The sequence below is a fragment of the Mytilus californianus genome, unplaced genomic scaffold (genome assembly GCF_021869535.1).
Source record: "Mytilus californianus isolate M0D057914Y unplaced genomic scaffold, xbMytCali1.0.p SCAF_2, whole genome shotgun sequence".
Taxonomy (NCBI): domain Eukaryota; kingdom Metazoa; phylum Mollusca; class Bivalvia; order Mytilida; family Mytilidae; genus Mytilus; species Mytilus californianus.
Genome location: NW_026262668.1, coordinates 81,228,725 through 81,247,669, shown reverse-complemented (window position 1 = coordinate 81,247,669; position 18,945 = coordinate 81,228,725). Strand labels below are relative to the sequence as shown.

At 32.8% G+C, this 18,945-nt stretch overlaps 2 protein-coding genes across 2 annotated transcripts in view; both read left to right on the top strand.

The window, feature by feature from the left end:
* LOC127728291 (uncharacterized) overlaps positions 1 to 14,135 on the top strand; it is a 65,869-nt gene extending 51,734 nt beyond the window's left edge. Inside the window, exons 13-20 of the mRNA XM_052235623.1 lie at positions 510 to 648; positions 8,274 to 8,435; positions 9,160 to 9,236; positions 9,892 to 10,002; positions 11,185 to 11,385; positions 11,927 to 12,048; positions 12,557 to 12,690; positions 13,873 to 14,135. Of these exons, the coding sequence (XP_052091583.1) occupies positions 510 to 648; positions 8,274 to 8,435; positions 9,160 to 9,236; positions 9,892 to 10,002; positions 11,185 to 11,385; positions 11,927 to 12,048; positions 12,557 to 12,690; positions 13,873 to 13,949 (1,023 nt within the window). The 3' untranslated portion in view covers positions 13,950 to 14,135. The remainder of the gene's footprint in view (positions 1 to 509; positions 649 to 8,273; positions 8,436 to 9,159; positions 9,237 to 9,891; positions 10,003 to 11,184; positions 11,386 to 11,926; positions 12,049 to 12,556; positions 12,691 to 13,872) is intronic.
* LOC127728308 (divergent protein kinase domain 1B-like) overlaps positions 1 to 18,945 on the top strand; it is a 302,906-nt gene that overhangs the window by 144,805 nt on the left and 139,156 nt on the right. The window lies entirely within an intron of this gene.

Genomic DNA, 18,945 nt, shown 5'->3' with positions numbered 1-18,945 from the left:
ATGCTAAAAGAGGGTTTACAATTGGATGTTAATTAGCTTGCATATTCTTTCAAGCAGAAAATTGGTTTTTAGCTATGTTGTAGTGATTATAGTGAAATATACCTTCAAATGTAGCTACAGTGTTTATTGATATTTGGGGGAATGTATCGTAAATTCTGAAATTATTGGGTACAATATTGCAATTTTTGAAGAATGGACAACATGTGAGATTAGTTAATGCAATGTCAGGAAAATTTGCATACAGCTATATGATATAGGTCTCAGAGTGCGAGTTCTTATTATTGCAATACTCACACAGTGGCATTATTCGCATTGATAAAAACATTGCAATAATTTCTGAATTTACTGAGTGGTCTGTTTTTGCTAAACACCAACTGTTTTTGTAAAGTATATAGTTAGACAGATTAGTTTTTAAGATTTATACAACAATCAGAGATGTTTCTATGATAATGATAATTTCCAGTAAAATAACATTTTTCATTTACAAAAAGGAGATTCACATATTTTAGCTGATAGGTAAACAAGACAATGGAATCGAGATAATAAAGAAGTACATAGAAGACTTCCCTGATATGACTATTGGTAGTTTTACATGCAGGAATTTACACAACTTTACCAAGTTCTTGTCTACTGAAAAGTTTTCTGCAGGTATGTTTCCATCAAATAGTACTTGAAATTCTGTGCATCTGTTTACAATGACAATATGTCTGACCTATAAAGATCCCCCCCCCCAAAAAAAAAATAATAAACATGGCCGCACCATTACTTAAAAATAGAAAATTTCATAAAAAGTATTCTAAAAATCTAACCTCAGAGAAATGATACATTTACTATCTTCTCTTCCCTTCAAATTATAGTTGATTCCAGATGCTATCAAACATGGCTACCGCTATTGCTGTAATCATTTGCCATTACCATTACAGGGGATCATAGACTTTTCCATAAAATTGTGATGTCATTAGAATAAGTGTTTGATGCCACAGTGCAAAAGTGATTGCATTAATTTTGTCAATCCCAGAATTCCAGTAGTAATAGGGTCTATAGGCCTTTACAGGTCCTCAGATTATTTTGTTATAAACAATGATATATAATTAATTATTTTTTAACATAAAACAAGTGTGGACACAGATCAGTGTGGATAGTATGATTGGATGTTTGACAGTGTTTTATATGACAAAAGGAGTTCTATGTTTTATGTTTTCTATGTATTAACTGTGTTGCACAATGACAACCAACATGAGCATTAGGGGTGTTGTTTATGTAATATTTAGTTTTTTATGTTCAACACGGGCATGGAAGAGATACTAATTGCATTAATTACCAAATGATTATGATAGAATATATATGTTCCACATCTTTGATTTTGGATACATTTTGTAGCTAGGAGAGGAACACATAATAGGTTCATTTTTTTCTTAATGTGATTTTTTTATATGGGAGATGGTATCTGAGAACATGTATTTGCTTACTATTTGTATGGTTCTATTTATATTACTTTGTGGGGGATTGTCAGTATCATAAGTAAAAGATTTCGGTTAAATGTGGAAATTGTTTCTCAGTTTAGAAGACATTTAATGTTTTTTAGTAATGACAATGCCTGACATTATGATTGGGGCTAGATGCGCTAGAAAGTGAATTTCTGTGTTATTTTTTACTAATTCTTTGAAAATATCTCCTCCAAAGCTGGTCAAAGCAAAAAAAAGTTTTGACCAGTATGAAAATGATATCAACAAAAGAACCTTTGTGAGCATGCTTCAAAGACTCATAACTAACTACAGAAGTCATATGATAAAATGTCAAGTGGATATTATGAACATCTACTTAATATGTCTAAATATCTAAAAAGTTTTAGTATTCAATATGAAAAAGCTATTGCAAAAGTATTCTCTTTTCAGTATTTTTTGTTATATGGATAAAAATATAAGTGATACCAATACAGTAAGGCAGTTTTGTTATGGTATGAAAGTGTAGTAATTAGCATTTACTGTTAATTCACACAAATTAAGAAATAAACAAATGAATGATAAATGTTGAACATGTACAATGAAATATATTTTAGAAATCAATTAGGCCAGATAGGCCTTATAAATTTTGGTCTTTTTCTTAACATACTGAATGACCATTTACACTCAGGACTGAGTCGCCAGTAGGCAGTACAGATGTAAACAAATGTGGATAGTGTCCACATGTGGACACAGATGATGCCCCCTCTTGCATATCATATAGTTATAAAGGGACATAACTGAAGAACGGTAAAAGTGACTCTACCCAAATTTGAACTTGATCTGAGTTTTGTGGTAATAAGCATTGTGTGTAAGTCTCATAACATTTGGTTGAGGCTAACTTAAGTAGAGAACAGAAACTCAAAATTCAGCAATTTTTCTATTTGTAAACACGCATAACTCTAGAACGGTTGTGTATACGTTTTATAACATTTGGTTGAAACAAACTAAAGTTAGAGAACGGAAACGAAAAATTCAGCAATTTTTATGTTTATAAAGGGACATAACTCAAGAATGGTAAAAGTGTCGCCACCAAATTTCGTACTTAATCTGTATTATGTAGTAATAAGCATTGTGTATAAGTTTCATAACATTTGGTTGTGGCAAACTAAAGTTAGAAAACGGAAACAAAAAATTTGTACTTGATCTTAGTTTTATGGTAATGAATATTGTGTATAGGTTTCATAATGTTTGGTTGGGGCAAACTAAAGTTACAGAATGGAAACTAAAAATTTAGCAATCTTTCGATTTATAAAGGGGCATAACTCAATAATGGTTAAAGTGACCCTACCCAAATTCAACTTGATCTGTATTTTATCAGTGGAAGTCAAAATTAAACATTGCATAGTATAAAGCATTGATTGTAGTTGATTCAACTATAATCATGGACAAAGGAAGATAACTCCAATTTTAAAATTACTTGATATTTAGAAGAAAATAAAAATTTAGCAATTTTTCCATTTATAAAGGGGCATAACTCAAGAATGGTTAAAGTGACGCCACCAAAATTCAAACTTGATCTGTGTTTTGTGGTAATAAGCATTGTGTATAAGTTTCATAACATTTGGTTGAGGCATACTAAAATTAGAGAACGGAAACAAAAATTCAACAATTTTTCCATTTGTAAAGGGGCATAACTCTAGAACGGTAAAAGTGACGCTACCAAAATTCAAACTTGATCTGTGTTTTGTGGTAATAATCATTGTGTATAAGTTTCATAACATTTGGTTGAGGCAAACTAAAGTTAGAGAACGGAAACCAATTTTGGGACGTATGTACGTAATGCCCCCTCCGCTACGGCGGGGGCATAAAAATAAAGTGTAACAAAAGAACCTAGCATCATATTGCTAGTTGCGCCAGTAGCATTGTTTGGTGAATTTGTGCTTCTTTTTTTTTTAAGTTTGGCTAATGGACAAAAAATGTTTGGTTCAAATCTAAATAAAATGCTTACATTGTACATAGAATGGATACTACTTTGACAATTCCTTGTACACGAGAGTTGTCTGTCAAATCTTTATTTCACAAAGAATGAATTGCATAACAATGAACTGAGCTCAAAGCAAAGCACTTTAATAATACACTAAGACAATGAGCTCAATCTAGTGATATACTTTGTACTACAGGTCCTTCATGAGCATCCTACTGGTCAAAAACATATCTCACATACATGCCACTCTACATGGTTGGATAAGAAGTCCTGAAAAAGACATGAACTTTATTAACATATTTTAAGTATATACACTGATTAAAACTTTCACAAATTTGTGGTAAAATTATTCAGTATCTAGCAACTATCAATCGCTTCATGCACAAATTGATATAGGTTGAGTACCCCTGTGTCAGAAATAAGAACATACCTCCACCTAATTTTAGTCAGAAACGTAAAATCTAAAATTTATAAAAAACGAAAGGGAGCTCATGTCAATAGATATAAACAATTCACCAAAGTTATATGCAAATTAGTTAAAGCGGTTTTGAGTTAATGTCCGACATGTTGACGACGGACAACGGTATACCATAGTACGTCCCGTAAACGGGCGTATAAAAATGACAGGGTGTCATACCACACCAAAACCTTCTGAAGGAAACACTAAGTTGGCAAACAAATTTTTTGTTTTTTCATTGACAACCCTGTATAACCTTGCAGCAGTATCGAGTCTACATGCATTACCTTGTATATTTCATGTACATTGAACTTAAAAATATGTGGTCATTGTCAAAGTTAGTTATGTCAGTTATAATTTACACATTTACTGAAACATGCCAGAGAAGTGCAAGCACAAACTTTTGAATTTGATCTGCAAACTGGGAAAGCCATCCTTTTATATGAATAAAATTCCACAATTTATTAAATTGAAAGGGAGCTTGCATCAATAGATATATATAAACAATTAACCAAAGTTTCATGACAAATGACAACTGCTTAAAGCATTTTCGAGTTAATATCCGAAAACATGGAAATCCCCCTTTTTGAATGAATAAAACCCCTTACATTGTAACTGGATAATGTAAATTCTAAAATTCCAAAACAATCTAAAGGGAGCTCACATTAATACATGTCAGAATATAATCCCATATAACTCTGAAACGGGAAACCTAAAATTTATAAAATAATCAATTCACAACAGTTTCATGCAAATTGGTGAAAGCATTGAAGAGTTAGTGAACAAAGCATTTTTAGAGTTAATGGGCGTTAACATGAAAATCCCCCTTTTTTAATGAATAAAACCCCACATTTTGAAAATGTATATTATAAAATTCTTAAAAATCTAAAAGGGAGCTCACATCAGTAGATATAATCAATTCACCAGAGTTTCATGCAAATTGGTAAAAAATATTACTGAGTTAGTGAACAACATGCTAGAAACAGACAGATCAGGGCAGACAGACGGACAAAGGCATACCATTCCAGGACAACACCCTCTGAAGGAAACACTATAAGGGAGCTTCCTTTCCATTTTTATGGGGGAAAAAGGGGGGGGGGGGCTAGGATGAAAAATTTTGTCCTGCATTTTTTTTTTAGTTCGAGATGTAATCTGTCCTGCCTTTTTATTTTTCACTCTTTTTTGTCCGGCCTTTTTTCTATTAGTTTATCCCGACTTGTTTTTACATAAATTGTCATCCTGCCTTTTTTTTCATATTGTCTCATCCTGCCTTTTTTTCAAATTTCATCCTAGACCCCCCCCCCCCCCCCTCCCCCCCTAAAAATCAAATGGTAGCTCCCTAAGTTAGCAAACAAATTATTTTATATTTACATTGACAAACCTGTATAACCTTGAAGCAGTATTAAGTTCATGTATTATCCCGCATATTATTACATGTACATTGAACTAAAACAAATTGTGGTCATTGTCAAAATTATAATTTACAGTTTACTTTTCCAATGCTTTCAATTTAAGATTAGGGCATTTTTGTCATTGGAATTGAGTTTTGTAGTCGGAGATTACTCTAACCTCCAACGACTGTTTTGCGACATCAGCTAGGGCAGTGGGACTTCAGCTGGTCCCATATCAGATAGATGATATTTGCCCGTCCAAAGTGGATGTGCTGCTTCGTTGCTTCTGGAGGCGACTGGATCCATATAAATCAAGCCTCAATTTATTCATTTTTCTCTTCATTTAAGTAAGTTTGATCAACCTGCCACCCGTTATCTTCTCATATTTGGACAGTTTTCACATTGACCCATCCAGTGGCGGATCCAGAAATTTTCATAAGAGGGGCGCACTGACTGCCTAAGAGGGGGCCTGCTCCAGTCATGCTTCAGTGATTCCCTATATAATCAACCAAATTGTTCCCACAAAAGTGGGGGAACGGGCCCCCCCTAAATCCGCCTCTGCCATCAATACGGACATTTTAGAGGGTATGAATGCCCTTTACCGTCAGGCGTCTACTGGTCATTTTCGGCTACCGTTAGCGTCAAATATGTCAACATTTTACTGTGATTCGTCAACATATCCTTATCGTGATTCGTCAGAGGTCTCAAATAATTATCGTTACCCTTATTTTTGGCAAAAAATTAACGTGATTCGTCAAAATCTGTCGATTTTTTTATCGTCTTGAAGAAAGTCTTCATTTTATCGTCATGCACCAAAAATTACCGTTAACGTCATTCGGCAAGATTTTTTACCGTTATTCGTCATGAAGGTACCCCCATTACCACCCTCATTTTAACTTTCACTTTATAAGAACGTCACATGACCAACATTATGGGAACTGATTTATGCAAATGACCCTTATTCAATAGGAAAACATAATCTTTATAAATCGAGCCTCAATTAGTTCATTTTTCTCTTCATTTAAGTAAGTTTAATCGACCTGCCACCCGCTATTTTCTCATATTTGGACAGTTTTCACATTGACACATCAATACTGGCATTTTTACTTTAACTTTAAAAGATTGTGACATGACCAACAGAAAAAGTAATTTACAATGCATTATGAGAGCTGATTTATGAAAATGACCCTTATTCAATAGGAAAACATAATCTAACACCTCGTTCATTTATGATGCAAATAAGCTGAATGGCTGAGTGTGTTCAATTTGAAAATAAAGAGTTAAAATGCTGGAATCGCAAAAACAGATGTTGGACATCAGAGTAATCTCGGACTATGAGTTTTAGGCAATTTAGGGGAGAGGGTTCAAGGGAAGCAAATGCTCTTTAAATTATGCATGTTTCAAAATTTGGGGAAAAATTACACAGAGAGTTGAGTCATTTTTTTCAGACTTAATTTAAATAATGACTAATGTAGACTTACCTTCTAATTCTTCTAAACTACTGAACAGGAACAATCATGGTACTTTTTTGTCTATGAAACTACACTATGACATCTGATCTGCAAAACCTACAAACAGACACAGAAATATGATCAAATAGTGAAATATAAGATTGATTGCACCTTGTATGGATAGTTCCGACTCGTGTTACATGGGGAGCCCGTTTGTTTACAAATAATAATGTCACGTGATCACGCACTGACCGTCACAAATTTTTATCCTCCGCCATTATTCTTATCAGCTTATTACACAATATTACTGTACTTGTACAATTCACAAATGCATAACCCATTTATCTTGCGGACATGCAATGGGAATGTGCACGCTTATAAAAAACTTCAAAAATAGTGCATGTACAGTTAATGAAGAAGTTATTTCATCAAATAGATAAGATTTTCACTCATGACACAAATTGACTGGGTGTCATCGCCATTTGGGATAATTGATAAATGGGATTAAATTGACCACCAAGAAGGTGAAGAGAACCACCTCTGGAGAACCTTAACATTAATAAGTAATACTCACCAAAATTTCTCTATAATTAACGCTATTTTCTGTTGGAAAATTTGAGAAAGATGCTGATAAACTTATTTGGTGACACAGATTATTTTTCTTGTTTTGGCGCGAAATATATTCTTACTCTTAATGACGTAACAAAAATTTGTATAGAATTATATTTTACTAAAGCTCAGCGTAAATATGCAGAAGCATGACAATACATTAATGATAAAATGTGTAAATATTTCTGTAAAAGAATATAATTTTACTGTACCAGTATACTTCACTTAGAATTACATTTGAGCGCAAGAAAATCTCTATGTGAATCGGCTGAATCCCGGGGTCGAAGTTCAACATGTCAACGGAAATTTTTGCGTGTGCTTGCGTTGCTTTAGATCAAGGCCACAGCTTTTCAACCAATCGGGGAATGTTTACTTGGGGCATACATCTATTTTTACTGCAGGTTTCAACATGTTTAAATCGGGATTATAGAAAAATGGAATGTTGTTGGTAGATACAAAACAGAAAATGATGAACACTTTTAGCAAAAGATAAATTGGATCGGGGGTCTGTGAATTCACATTATTTGTACAACTCTCCTTACTCTTGGGAAGCGTGTGCTTTACATCGAGGCTTGCGTTGCTTTACATCGAGGCTTGCGTTGCTTTACATTGACGCCATAGTAGTCCAACCAATCGGGGAATGTTTATTTGGGGCATACATCTATTTTTACTGCAGGTTTTGGCATATTTTAATCGAAATTAGAGAAAAATGGAATGATGTTAGGAGATATAAAACAGAAAATGATAAATATTTTTAGCAAAAGATGAATTGGATCGGGGTTCTGTGTATTCACATTATTTGTACAACTCTCCTTACTGATGGCAAAAAATGGAATTTCCGTGACCTAAATGGTTCGCGAAAATTAATATTTTTATATATATATAGTAATGATGGATGCTTAGTCAATAGAAAGATATATATATTTTGTTTTTTAGCTTTGGATAAAGAATTACCAGTGGAACCTGTCACACAACAAGAAGATACATTTACTTTTACTCCTGATCAGCTGTATCTTCTAGCATTACTTCATACACTGGTTAAAATCCTGTATGTGAAGGGTTATCTCAGTGTGTTACCTTTCATTACAGATATACTTGGTAAAGTATTATTTATGATATACATTAAAATAAAATGAAATGTTCATTTGCATGATTCATTACTGCTTCAACATTATAGAAAAATTAAATCTCCCATCCAAAACAACAAAAAACATTTTTTTTTTTCATTCTTGTATTAAATTCCAAAAATGGTATTTTGATGATGACACCTCAAACCTAAATATCTACATTTCTACTACAGTTTGTATTAAATCAAGGGTAAAATTAAAACATTTTCAGACCATTTACAAAATCAATTTAATGCAATACTTCTGATAGTTCTGACCTTTTTTCATCATTATTATTTATGATAGATTTTGAACTGAAATGGTCAGTTTGATTTCAACTGGTTTTGATTAACTGTGAGTTTTTAGATATATCCACAGTGGTATATTCAGTACTGTTCACAATTGCAGTCAAAGATCATCTGTTCAGTCATCTTTCAAAATATTCAGTAGCCGTTAATTATATACGTGTGCCAAACAAAAAATAGTGACTGTCTGTTACTGGACAATACTGGGTAACTTCAAGCAAAAATTCTGAACAGAACTGAATTACTGCAAGGATAATAGCTGAAAAAAATACATTAAATTCTTTACCAAAAATCCTACTGTTTTATGTTTAGACATTTCAGTTGATGTTATGATAAAAATGGCTGGTTAAGACTAAAATTTATTTACTTTTGCAAATTGTAGCATATACTATGTTCTGTCAATACTTTCAGATCCATTATCAGACAGCAAAGATCTACACCTAACAAATATCAGGAATGAAGCAGCTTATTTCACATGCATAAGTAAAGTATGTATGCACATTATGTAGCTCTGATTATATTCATTAGATACAAACTGATACTGAAATATTGATTGTATGTAGTGATTTTTCACATTCATTTGTTACTGTTCTTAATCGAAAGGCTTTGTCCTTTTACAATACCAATTTCCTAAAATGTTTAACCCAATTGCAGTTTGAGTTCATCTTTACAAACTGATCAATTGGTAAAATATTTTAGCTCATTGCTTAACTGAAAGTTGTTGGTATGAAGAAAGTGCAATGGAATAAAAAAAAAGATAATATCTTTTGAACCATATGTCAAACCTTCATCAAACTGTGATTGAACTGTCACTTAAATAGAACAAGACCCATAGTAATTTTTGAGTAAGAAGGTCATAGCCTACAAAGGTCACAATTCCTATAGATAGATTGAAATAATGGGAAGTTTTTGTTTCCAAACAATATAAGCTGAATTATAAATCAGATCTTTACCAATATTTGGTCAATATTGTGCTGTGGGGTGAAAAAGACTCTATAGATTTTGAGGTCACTTAGTCAAGGAAACAACAGCAATTGATAGACTGAAATTTCGGAAAAATATTTGGTTTTCCATCATTTAACATATGTCCTCATTTTCATCACAATATCTAAGACATGTACTGCATTATAGTTTATTTTTTAGGTGATGAAAACCAAACATAATTTACAGTTTGATCTAGAGAAAGAAAAGCTTATATATTTCATTGGTGATAGTCACTGTATAACATCTGCTTGGCAACATATAAAATTCAAGGTATACTTTTAACTGTAGAGCAATACATGCCTATATGATAATTTATTTAGACAATTTCTATTTTTATGTCTTTTGGCATTTAAATATTTCCTACTTCAATGATTGTTCAAATCTGTTCCCTTTCTCAATACCAAGTTGCAGTTTAAATTCAACTCTCAAACTGATCAACTGGTGTAATTTTTTATCTCAATGCTAGTTAAAGGTAATTAGTAGTATGTAAGTGAAGTGTATACAGTAAATTTTATGACAGATAAGGTGAGATGATATCCTTAAATCATAGTTACATTAAATACCTGATTAATTTGATCAACTTTCATGGTAGGTGTAATTGCCTAACATTGATACATTTATGGGAAAATACATTAAAAAAATATACCCCCTTCAAAAAAAGTCACCTTTCATAAGCTGGTACTCTTTAACATTGAAAATGTCCTGATTACAAGATTTGATCATAGATTATGATGTGAAGTATGCAAGCAAAACCTTATTTAAACTTAAAACCTGACTGAATTGAATTCTTGAACCATAGCAATCAGTGAAGAGTCTTTGATAAATGTAGCTGTTTAAACCAAACAGCTATCTTACACAAATAACAGTCTTGAATGTTACAATTCTTATAAAATTTAAGGATGCATATGAAAGGGAGTCGAAAGATACCACAAAGGGACATTCAAAAAGTTAATATTTTGTCTAGTAATTACTAGAACACACCTGCAACATTGCCGGTTCCGTGACTGGTTAAAGTGCCTACGCCTTATTTTTAAACTGGATTTTTAGTATTTGTATTGTCATCTGATAAAGTCATGCTGATTATAAGGTGCACAGTTTTCTCTGCTTTCAAAATCTTTTTGTTTGAATCTGTCCTGGTTTTCTTACTACAATCAGAAACTACATGTGACATATACTATTGTTATCAGTATCTGATTTGACCCAGAACTTGTTAATTATTGGAAATATTAATTATGTGGAAAACAAAAGGGCTTGGAATGGTGTAGTTTTTAATTAACACTAATGTTCTATATAAGTTGTATATAAAGTTGAATTCTTTGATTCGTAATTTTTACGTCATGTTGGCTAACAAATTGGACCTCGTTATTTTAGTAGTATAGATAGGTTTATTCACTTTTAGGAAAATGAAAAAAAGGAATATAAATTCATGTTTTATCTTTATGAATATTTTAGGAAGATACATTTACCATACATCCAGTATTATCTACAGGTACCAAAATATGGCATTTAAGGAGAGAGAGTCAATTTTACCCAAAGATAAACTTTTATAATGCAATTAAAGTTATTCCAGATAATGCAGCAGTTATGCTATGTTTTGGTGAAATAGATTGTCGAGAAGCCTTGTTATATTGTGTTGAGAAAGCCAAATATGATGTGAGTACTTAATATAGCTTTTTAACATGTTTAATTTGTAAGGATCACTTCCGACTATAGGCATGATTTATAAAGTAGTTGGATTGTCCATCTGTCTATGTATCACTAATCCAAACTGACATATAATGAAATAATAGGAATATGAAAAATTACTCTATATGTTTTGTATGATTGTTCCCCTAATTTTTAATCAGAAAGTGTGTCACAAATAAAATTGGAATCTTTGATATGATGGTCAAGGTGGCATACTTGTTAGAGGTTTTTACATGTTGAACAAAAGTTTAGTTGAGTAGCTTTCAAACTGTGTTAGGATGTTTGCTTAAGCATTGTAATTAAGATTGACACCTGAATACAATGGATATGTGCAGTTTCAGTCACTGTATACAGAATAACACAAATTGATTAGTTGATGGAATTATCCTATTCAGGCCACATTCTCTATTTTTGTTTAGAATTTAACTGTCAAACTTTCATTGTTATGCATAGCTTAATTTATTAAAACTTACTGTAATAATTATTATTAATTTTTTTATATTTGTAGAGTTTAGAAGAGGCTATTGACAAAGTGATAGATATATATATAGAAGTTATCAAAGATTTATACAAGAAATATAACTGGAGTATCTATATACACCCTGTAATGCCAGTGTTAGATATTACAAGGTATTTCACCTGCCTTTCAAAAATATCTGCCAATATATTCAAATAATCAAATATCAAAAGATGTTGTATGCTGCAAAATTTCTGTGTGCTTGTTAACAATAGTCCCCTTTTTAGCTTTATTAATAAATAAGTTTTTATGAAGATTTTATTTGCCAGTTAAATCTGTAACTGTGTCATTTTGTGAGACTAGAAAATATGAAGTGTTAGTCAAAATTAGAATTGAAGCTTTTCCAGTGTACTTGTAGACCTCTGATTTATGTCTCTCTTAAAGACCAAAAAGGTGTACCACACAGGACACTAATGTTACTCTTCCTGGTTGAGTACTGGCATCTCCTTTCTTAAATTTCATATGCATAGGGTGACTGCATTTTGGGGTAAGTTGTAGGAAATGAAACATGACATTTTGATATCAACAGTTTTGGAATGAGTAGTTTAGATCCAAAAGAAAATCATTTCAACAAGCTTTTTTGAAACCCTGTAACAGTATATTCTTTTTTATTGATTTTAGGTCACTGGTATTGCAGTTTAATTCAATACTTAAACATAGAATAAAGAAAGAGTCAACAGTGAATTGGCTAGAGTTTTTGGATGATTTGTTATATACTAATGAAGATAACAGCTTAGCTTTAAAAGACTGCTACAGTGAGTATCAGTTGAAAAAAGAAGAGGCCATGGGAAAGATGTTTGGGAGAGAAAAAAACACTATAGAAACCAGAAATTTACATGAGCAGAGCAAAAACAATGTCTAATATTTAAAAATCACTACCAGGTCTTCAAGAAAGCACTTATCAATATTAATCATCTTACAAAGCAGTTGTTTTCCTCTTTTGAATTCTTTTAACATTTTGTCATCCCAGTCTTTATAATTTACAATACTGTATAGGTTTTGCTCATAACTGAAGGCCATACAGTGACCTGTATTTTTTACATCTTGTTCCTTTGATCTTTAGGAATAGTTGTCTCATTGGAAATCATACCACATCTCCTTATTTTCATATAAAAAAAATTTCATCAGGACAGGACAAACAACAAACAATGAGAAGAATATTTCTTATCTATGTTATAGTTGTACAGTCTAATACAAATTTGATATAATTTTGAAAATGTATGCTTTGAATAGTGATTTATAAGTGGTTGTGCAGTTCTGCTTCATACAATCTGAAATATCACTGCAAATATGAGCATATTGAAAAAAAAACTTCATATTAGATATGAACATGATTGTTTGAATAATGATTCAAATAGTAAGGTTTGAGTGATCTTAACCACCTTGGTGGTCACATGGTAACATGCTAGCCTTGGGAGTGGGAGGTTTGTGGGGTTGAACTCCAGTCAGGTAAGACCAAAGACTCGAAAATTGTTATTTGCTGCTTCTCTGCTAAGCACATGGAATTTAGGAGTAAGAGCAAAGACTGGTCAGCTGGGAGTCAGAGTAATGTGACAGGTTTAATAGGGTGGCACAACTTCTTGTGGACTGCTACCTTGTGAACTAGCATTTTCAAAATCCTACTCAGCATGTTTCTTAGTACAAAGCAGGGTTTATATTCAAATCACATTATCATGATTGTCATGTTTTTGTCCTGAATAAGAACAGATAATAAAATGAAATGTGCATCTGGTGCAGAAAAATTGGTACATTAATGTTAACAAAAAGTTTTGATATTTATAAAAACAGTGAAAAGTAAAAAAACATTTCAATAATTATATACTTTCTACTGAAACTTCATCGTTAGGAATTTTTGAATGATTTTGATGGAACTGATGTTCATCCCCAATGTACAGTCCTATTGGAAATGTGATTAGCATTTTTTAATTTTTTTGTAGAATTTGATGGAACTCATGTTCATCCAAGATATACAGCTTTACTGGAAACATCATTTAGAACATGTACAGATTTGTGATGTTAGCTTACAAAGGCAGTGTATCTCTGTCTTCATAATAGGCTTATTGTTAGAGATTATTTTTTAAAGTTCAGCAGGTCTATATATTCTTATCAAACATAAAAATTCTTCTGCTTTTTCTTTTATATTTATTTAATGAAATAATCTTAGTTAAATATTGGTTATGAAATAAAAATCTTTATTATATTCTGTGTACTTTCCATACATGCCTCAGATTTTCATTTCCTTCAGCATGACCCAATCTTAAGTCTTGTTTTTCATTGTTATATCTGCAGTTAGTATTGAAGTGAAGTTAGATTGTGTATGGATGCATCAGGAGAATAAAGCTGCCTCCCATAAAAAGAATGTTATATTGAATTGTATGTTTATAAGGAATTCAATTCTTAGATAGCTTTTTGGTAAGTGTTCATCCTCCACTCTAAATGTGTCATTTTGAAAAAGTTTGAACTTTCCACACTTGTTTGTCTTTTCCCCCTCTGTCCAGGACAGTATATGGTAACTATGATAATGTCACCAGCCAAGTCGTCAGCACTTCTGTGTTGACATGAATTGTCATTGATATGGTTATAATTATAAATTTAAAACTGTTTACAAAACTTTTACCCCAGGAATAGATTATATTAGAAGTATTTGGTAAAACCTTACGGAATTTCGGGTCCTTGAAGCTCTTCAACTTCGTTCTTTATTTTGCCTTTTTAACTTTTTGATTTGAGCGTCACTGATGAGTCATTTGTTGATGAAACGTACGTGACGTTCAAAATTTTAAGCCTGGTATCTAAGATGACAACCACTGGGTCGATGCCACTGCTAGTGGAGGTTTACTCCCCGAGGGTATTACCAGCTCAATATTCAGCACTTCTGGGTTGACATGACTTATCATGAATATGGTCATAATTATAAATTAATTGTTTAATGCTCTTCAACTTGGTACTTTATCTGGCCTTTTTAACTTTTTTTATTGGAGCATCACTGATGAGTCTTTTACAGACGAAATGTGCATCTCGCATACGAAAATGTTAAGCCTAGTATCTGTGATGATCTTATTTGCTACCATTTTTCCATTGAAGTTCAACATTATTACCGCATTTTTGGGCACTCATCAGTCAAAGCCAGGCTCTCGACTGGCACTTGTCTCCTGAATGACTAGGGTGTTTTTTCCAAAAAAATACTATTAAACAGAAGCATTTTGTGAAAGTCTTTCACTAAATGCTTCTAAGTACATGGGCAATAAATAATTTAAAAAAGAAAAAAATCTAGGTTTACCAATGCTATTATAATCTCAATTGCAGCTTTGTATATCAACATACAAAATAAAGCTGTAAGGCATTGCAACAAACAATAACTTGAGCTTTGATTGCTTAAAGGCTAACTGTGAACTACTACAACACTTGACACCCATGACAAGTCTGTCCATCCTTTGTTTGCTTAATCCCCTACCGGCAAAGACTAAAACAGACAATAATTTTGCATTTATTGGTAAGTCAGACCCCCAGTCCCCAACCATTATAGAAAGCAACTTTTAAGTATGGAGTATAAACACTTAATTAAAAGATAAAGTTTTCCTTGTTTGTTCCAGTCGGATGTATTGATTTGAAACATTCTGAACATCGGTAAACTACTGTTGCCTCTGATAATGCAACATACTAAAGATAAAATAGTTTTACATTATACATGTATTAGAAGTCAGTCAATGACTGTTGAGTGACACAGACTTTGATTACATATATATTTTACGAAACATACAAATGAACCAAAATTAAAAAACACACAATATATAGATATAAAAAGATGTGGTATGAGTGTCAATGAGACAAGACTAACAAAGGCTAGATCGAGGTTCATGACTTTGGACAGGCGTAAAAATGCAGCGGGTTTGAGCATGTTCTGTGAGATCTCGACCCTCTTCCCTGTACCTCTAGTCAATGTGGAATAAACAAACACACAGCAAAATGCACAGTAAAAGTCATTTAAAAGAAATCCTAATCAGATGTTCGAATAGGTAACAGAAGAAACTGAGCAAAGGAATACTAGTAGTTACTGACATGCCAGCTCCAGACTTCAGTTAAACTAATTGAAAGATTACGTCTTCATCATATGAAAATCAACCACAATCCCTCCCATTAGGGATTAAGTATCATGCCATCGTAAATTATACGAGAAGAACATAACCCATATCATGCCAAAAACTGGTTTTAGAAACAATGTATTTATTTTAGAAAGTATAGGTCTCATTGGCACTCATACCACATCTTCTTATATCTATTATATTTACTTTGGAATTTCAACCTAAGACGATTAACTGGATCTTCTGACACTTTATTCGATGACTTGCTAGTGTTAATACAAGGAACGTTATATTGCTAGGTCTTCTATGTGATCATGCAACCTCTTTTTAAACTATTAACATCAACTGTATTAGCAAACGAAGCCGGACTTCAGAGTTTTTGTGAAACTATCTATTTTAGGGGCGGTGTGAATCAGATATGGTTACTAGTACTTAAAATTTCAAAGTACATAACATCTAAGTCTCTTTCCTCTTGTAATAGAACATTTGACTTTTCTACCCTCTACTCAAATATTCCCCATAAAACATTGAAAAATTGGTCTGACCTTGTTTCATTGAAAAAATGGCCAGCGTAGATACTTTGATATAGGGAGGGACAAGTCATACTTCGTAAACAAAACCACTTTGACTAAAACAATTTTTTTTTCTAAAACTGATATTATCAAGATGTCTGATTTCTTTATTGACAACATATTTGTTACGTTTGAAAGACGTATTTTAAAACAACAATCGACGTTCTCGTAGGAACCAAGTGTGCTCCTCTAATTGCCGACATGCTCCTTTATTCATATGAGGCAAATTTCATACAGGAGCTTCTTAGGAAATGAAAAGTAGTTAGCATTATCCCTTCACTTCTCGTTCCGCTATATAGATAATGTCATATCACTAAATAATTCAAAGTTTGGGGACTATGTTGAACGCATCTACACTATCGCAATTAAAATAAAGTATACAACTTATACAGTTAGGTCTGCTTAATAACTTGGCTTACTTCTGGAAATTGGCAATATTTTTAGTTGAGAACAAATCTTTACGCCAGAAGAGATTATTTCGGCTTCCCAATTATGAACTTTCCATTTCGATGTAGCAACATTCCTACAGCGCATGCATATGGTGTATATAAGTCCCAGTTGATACGGTATTCCAGAGCTTGTATTTTTTATAATCATTTTCTTGATAGATAGTCGCTGCTTACGAGGAAACTTTTAAACCAAGAGTTCCAAGTTGAAGTCATCCCTTCGAAAATTTTACGGACTCGACCACGAGTTGGTTGATCATTGTGGAATACCTGTTTCACAGATGACAACGGATATTGTCTTAACCATAATCTTGTCATCTTTTCATCGTATGTAAAATCACCGAATTTAACTTATTAACGAGTTTGTACAAAAGCAACATGACGGGTGCCTCATGCGGAACAGGACTTGTTTCCTCTCCTGTTAATTCTTGAATTAGGAGAATATTACGATAAGAATCCATGACCCACTGTAATTCCTACACTCTGTTTATGTCAACCGAATTAATTAATTGATTGATTGATTGATTGATTGATTGGTGTTTGACGCCTCTTTCTGCACTATTGTGCTTTTTTTGGCGTTCAGCTTCTACTGGTAGAAGGAGCAGGAATGCTAGGAGAGAACCACCGACATCCGGTAGGAAAACTGACAATTATAGCCAATTAAGATTGGAGTCGAGCGCACCTGCCACGTGCGGGATTTGAACTCACAACCACAGTATTGACAAGGTAGTGATACAGTAGTTTGACTACTTAGACCACTCGGCGACCGAGGTCCCTCAACCCTATTAAAACATTGCCGTGAAAAAAAGCTAGTCAACTAAACTGCAGATTATAAAAGATATGAATTAGAAAAATGTCATTACTGTAAGAGAGCACCTGTAATAACATTTTATTTGGGATTTGTGTTCAATCTTATTTAGTTTTTTGTTGTATATGGGAATACTAGTATTTCATTTTCTTAATATTTGTGTTGTTTTTATCAATACCGCCTTAAATTTCCCTTGCACTAAAACTGGTTGTGTATTCATTTTTAACAATCGCTTTCGGACATGTCTCACGGTTAGAACATTAACATATAATGGAGTTAGACAATAAACATTTTTACTGATTACGTCTTTTCATAGCATTAAACATGTAAACATGAGTAACACGATGGGTGTCACACTTGAAACAGTAACCGGAACGCTCGAATTCATGCCGGGTTATGGTGTCGCTTTATAGTTTTCTGTACAATGTTTGGACTGTAGTCGTTCAGTCTTTTTTCTGTTTGCTTTGTGTTGTCTGTTCTTCGACTTCAAATTTCAATTGGTTTTTTTGTCATCGGCTTACTTTTTCATCATTTTGTTTTCTGTGGAGGATACTATATCTTGACAATTAAGATTCATTTAATGGACTACTCAAAAGGAGTTTCCATTCTCATATTCAGGAAGCCTGATATTAAGAGGATCTGTCAATAGCACAAACCTCTATGTACACCAAATTTCTCCTAAAATGCATTATATTAAATCAATGACATTTTTATTTGAGAATTTAGTTAAGGCGATCCTAAGATATGTTGTCTGTACCGTTTGTCAAGTCATGCATCTTTTCGAATCTAGATAATACGTGTACGACAAATAGTATCAACGACCTGCCATCAATACCAACTTTGTTAACGGATAAAATTATTACGATATAACCAATGAAAACTTCTGACCAATTTTCTCTCTTGGGAATTCACATTTTGATTAGTCTTTAGTTTTGTATGCCACCCCTACGATAATAGAAGGGCATAATGTTTTTCGGTCTGTGCGTCCGTTCGTTCGTCCGTTCGTCCGTCTATCCCGATTCAGGTTAAAGTTTTTTGTCAAGGTAGTTTTTGATGAAGTTGAAGTCCAATCAACTTGAAACTTAGTACACATGTTCCCTATGAT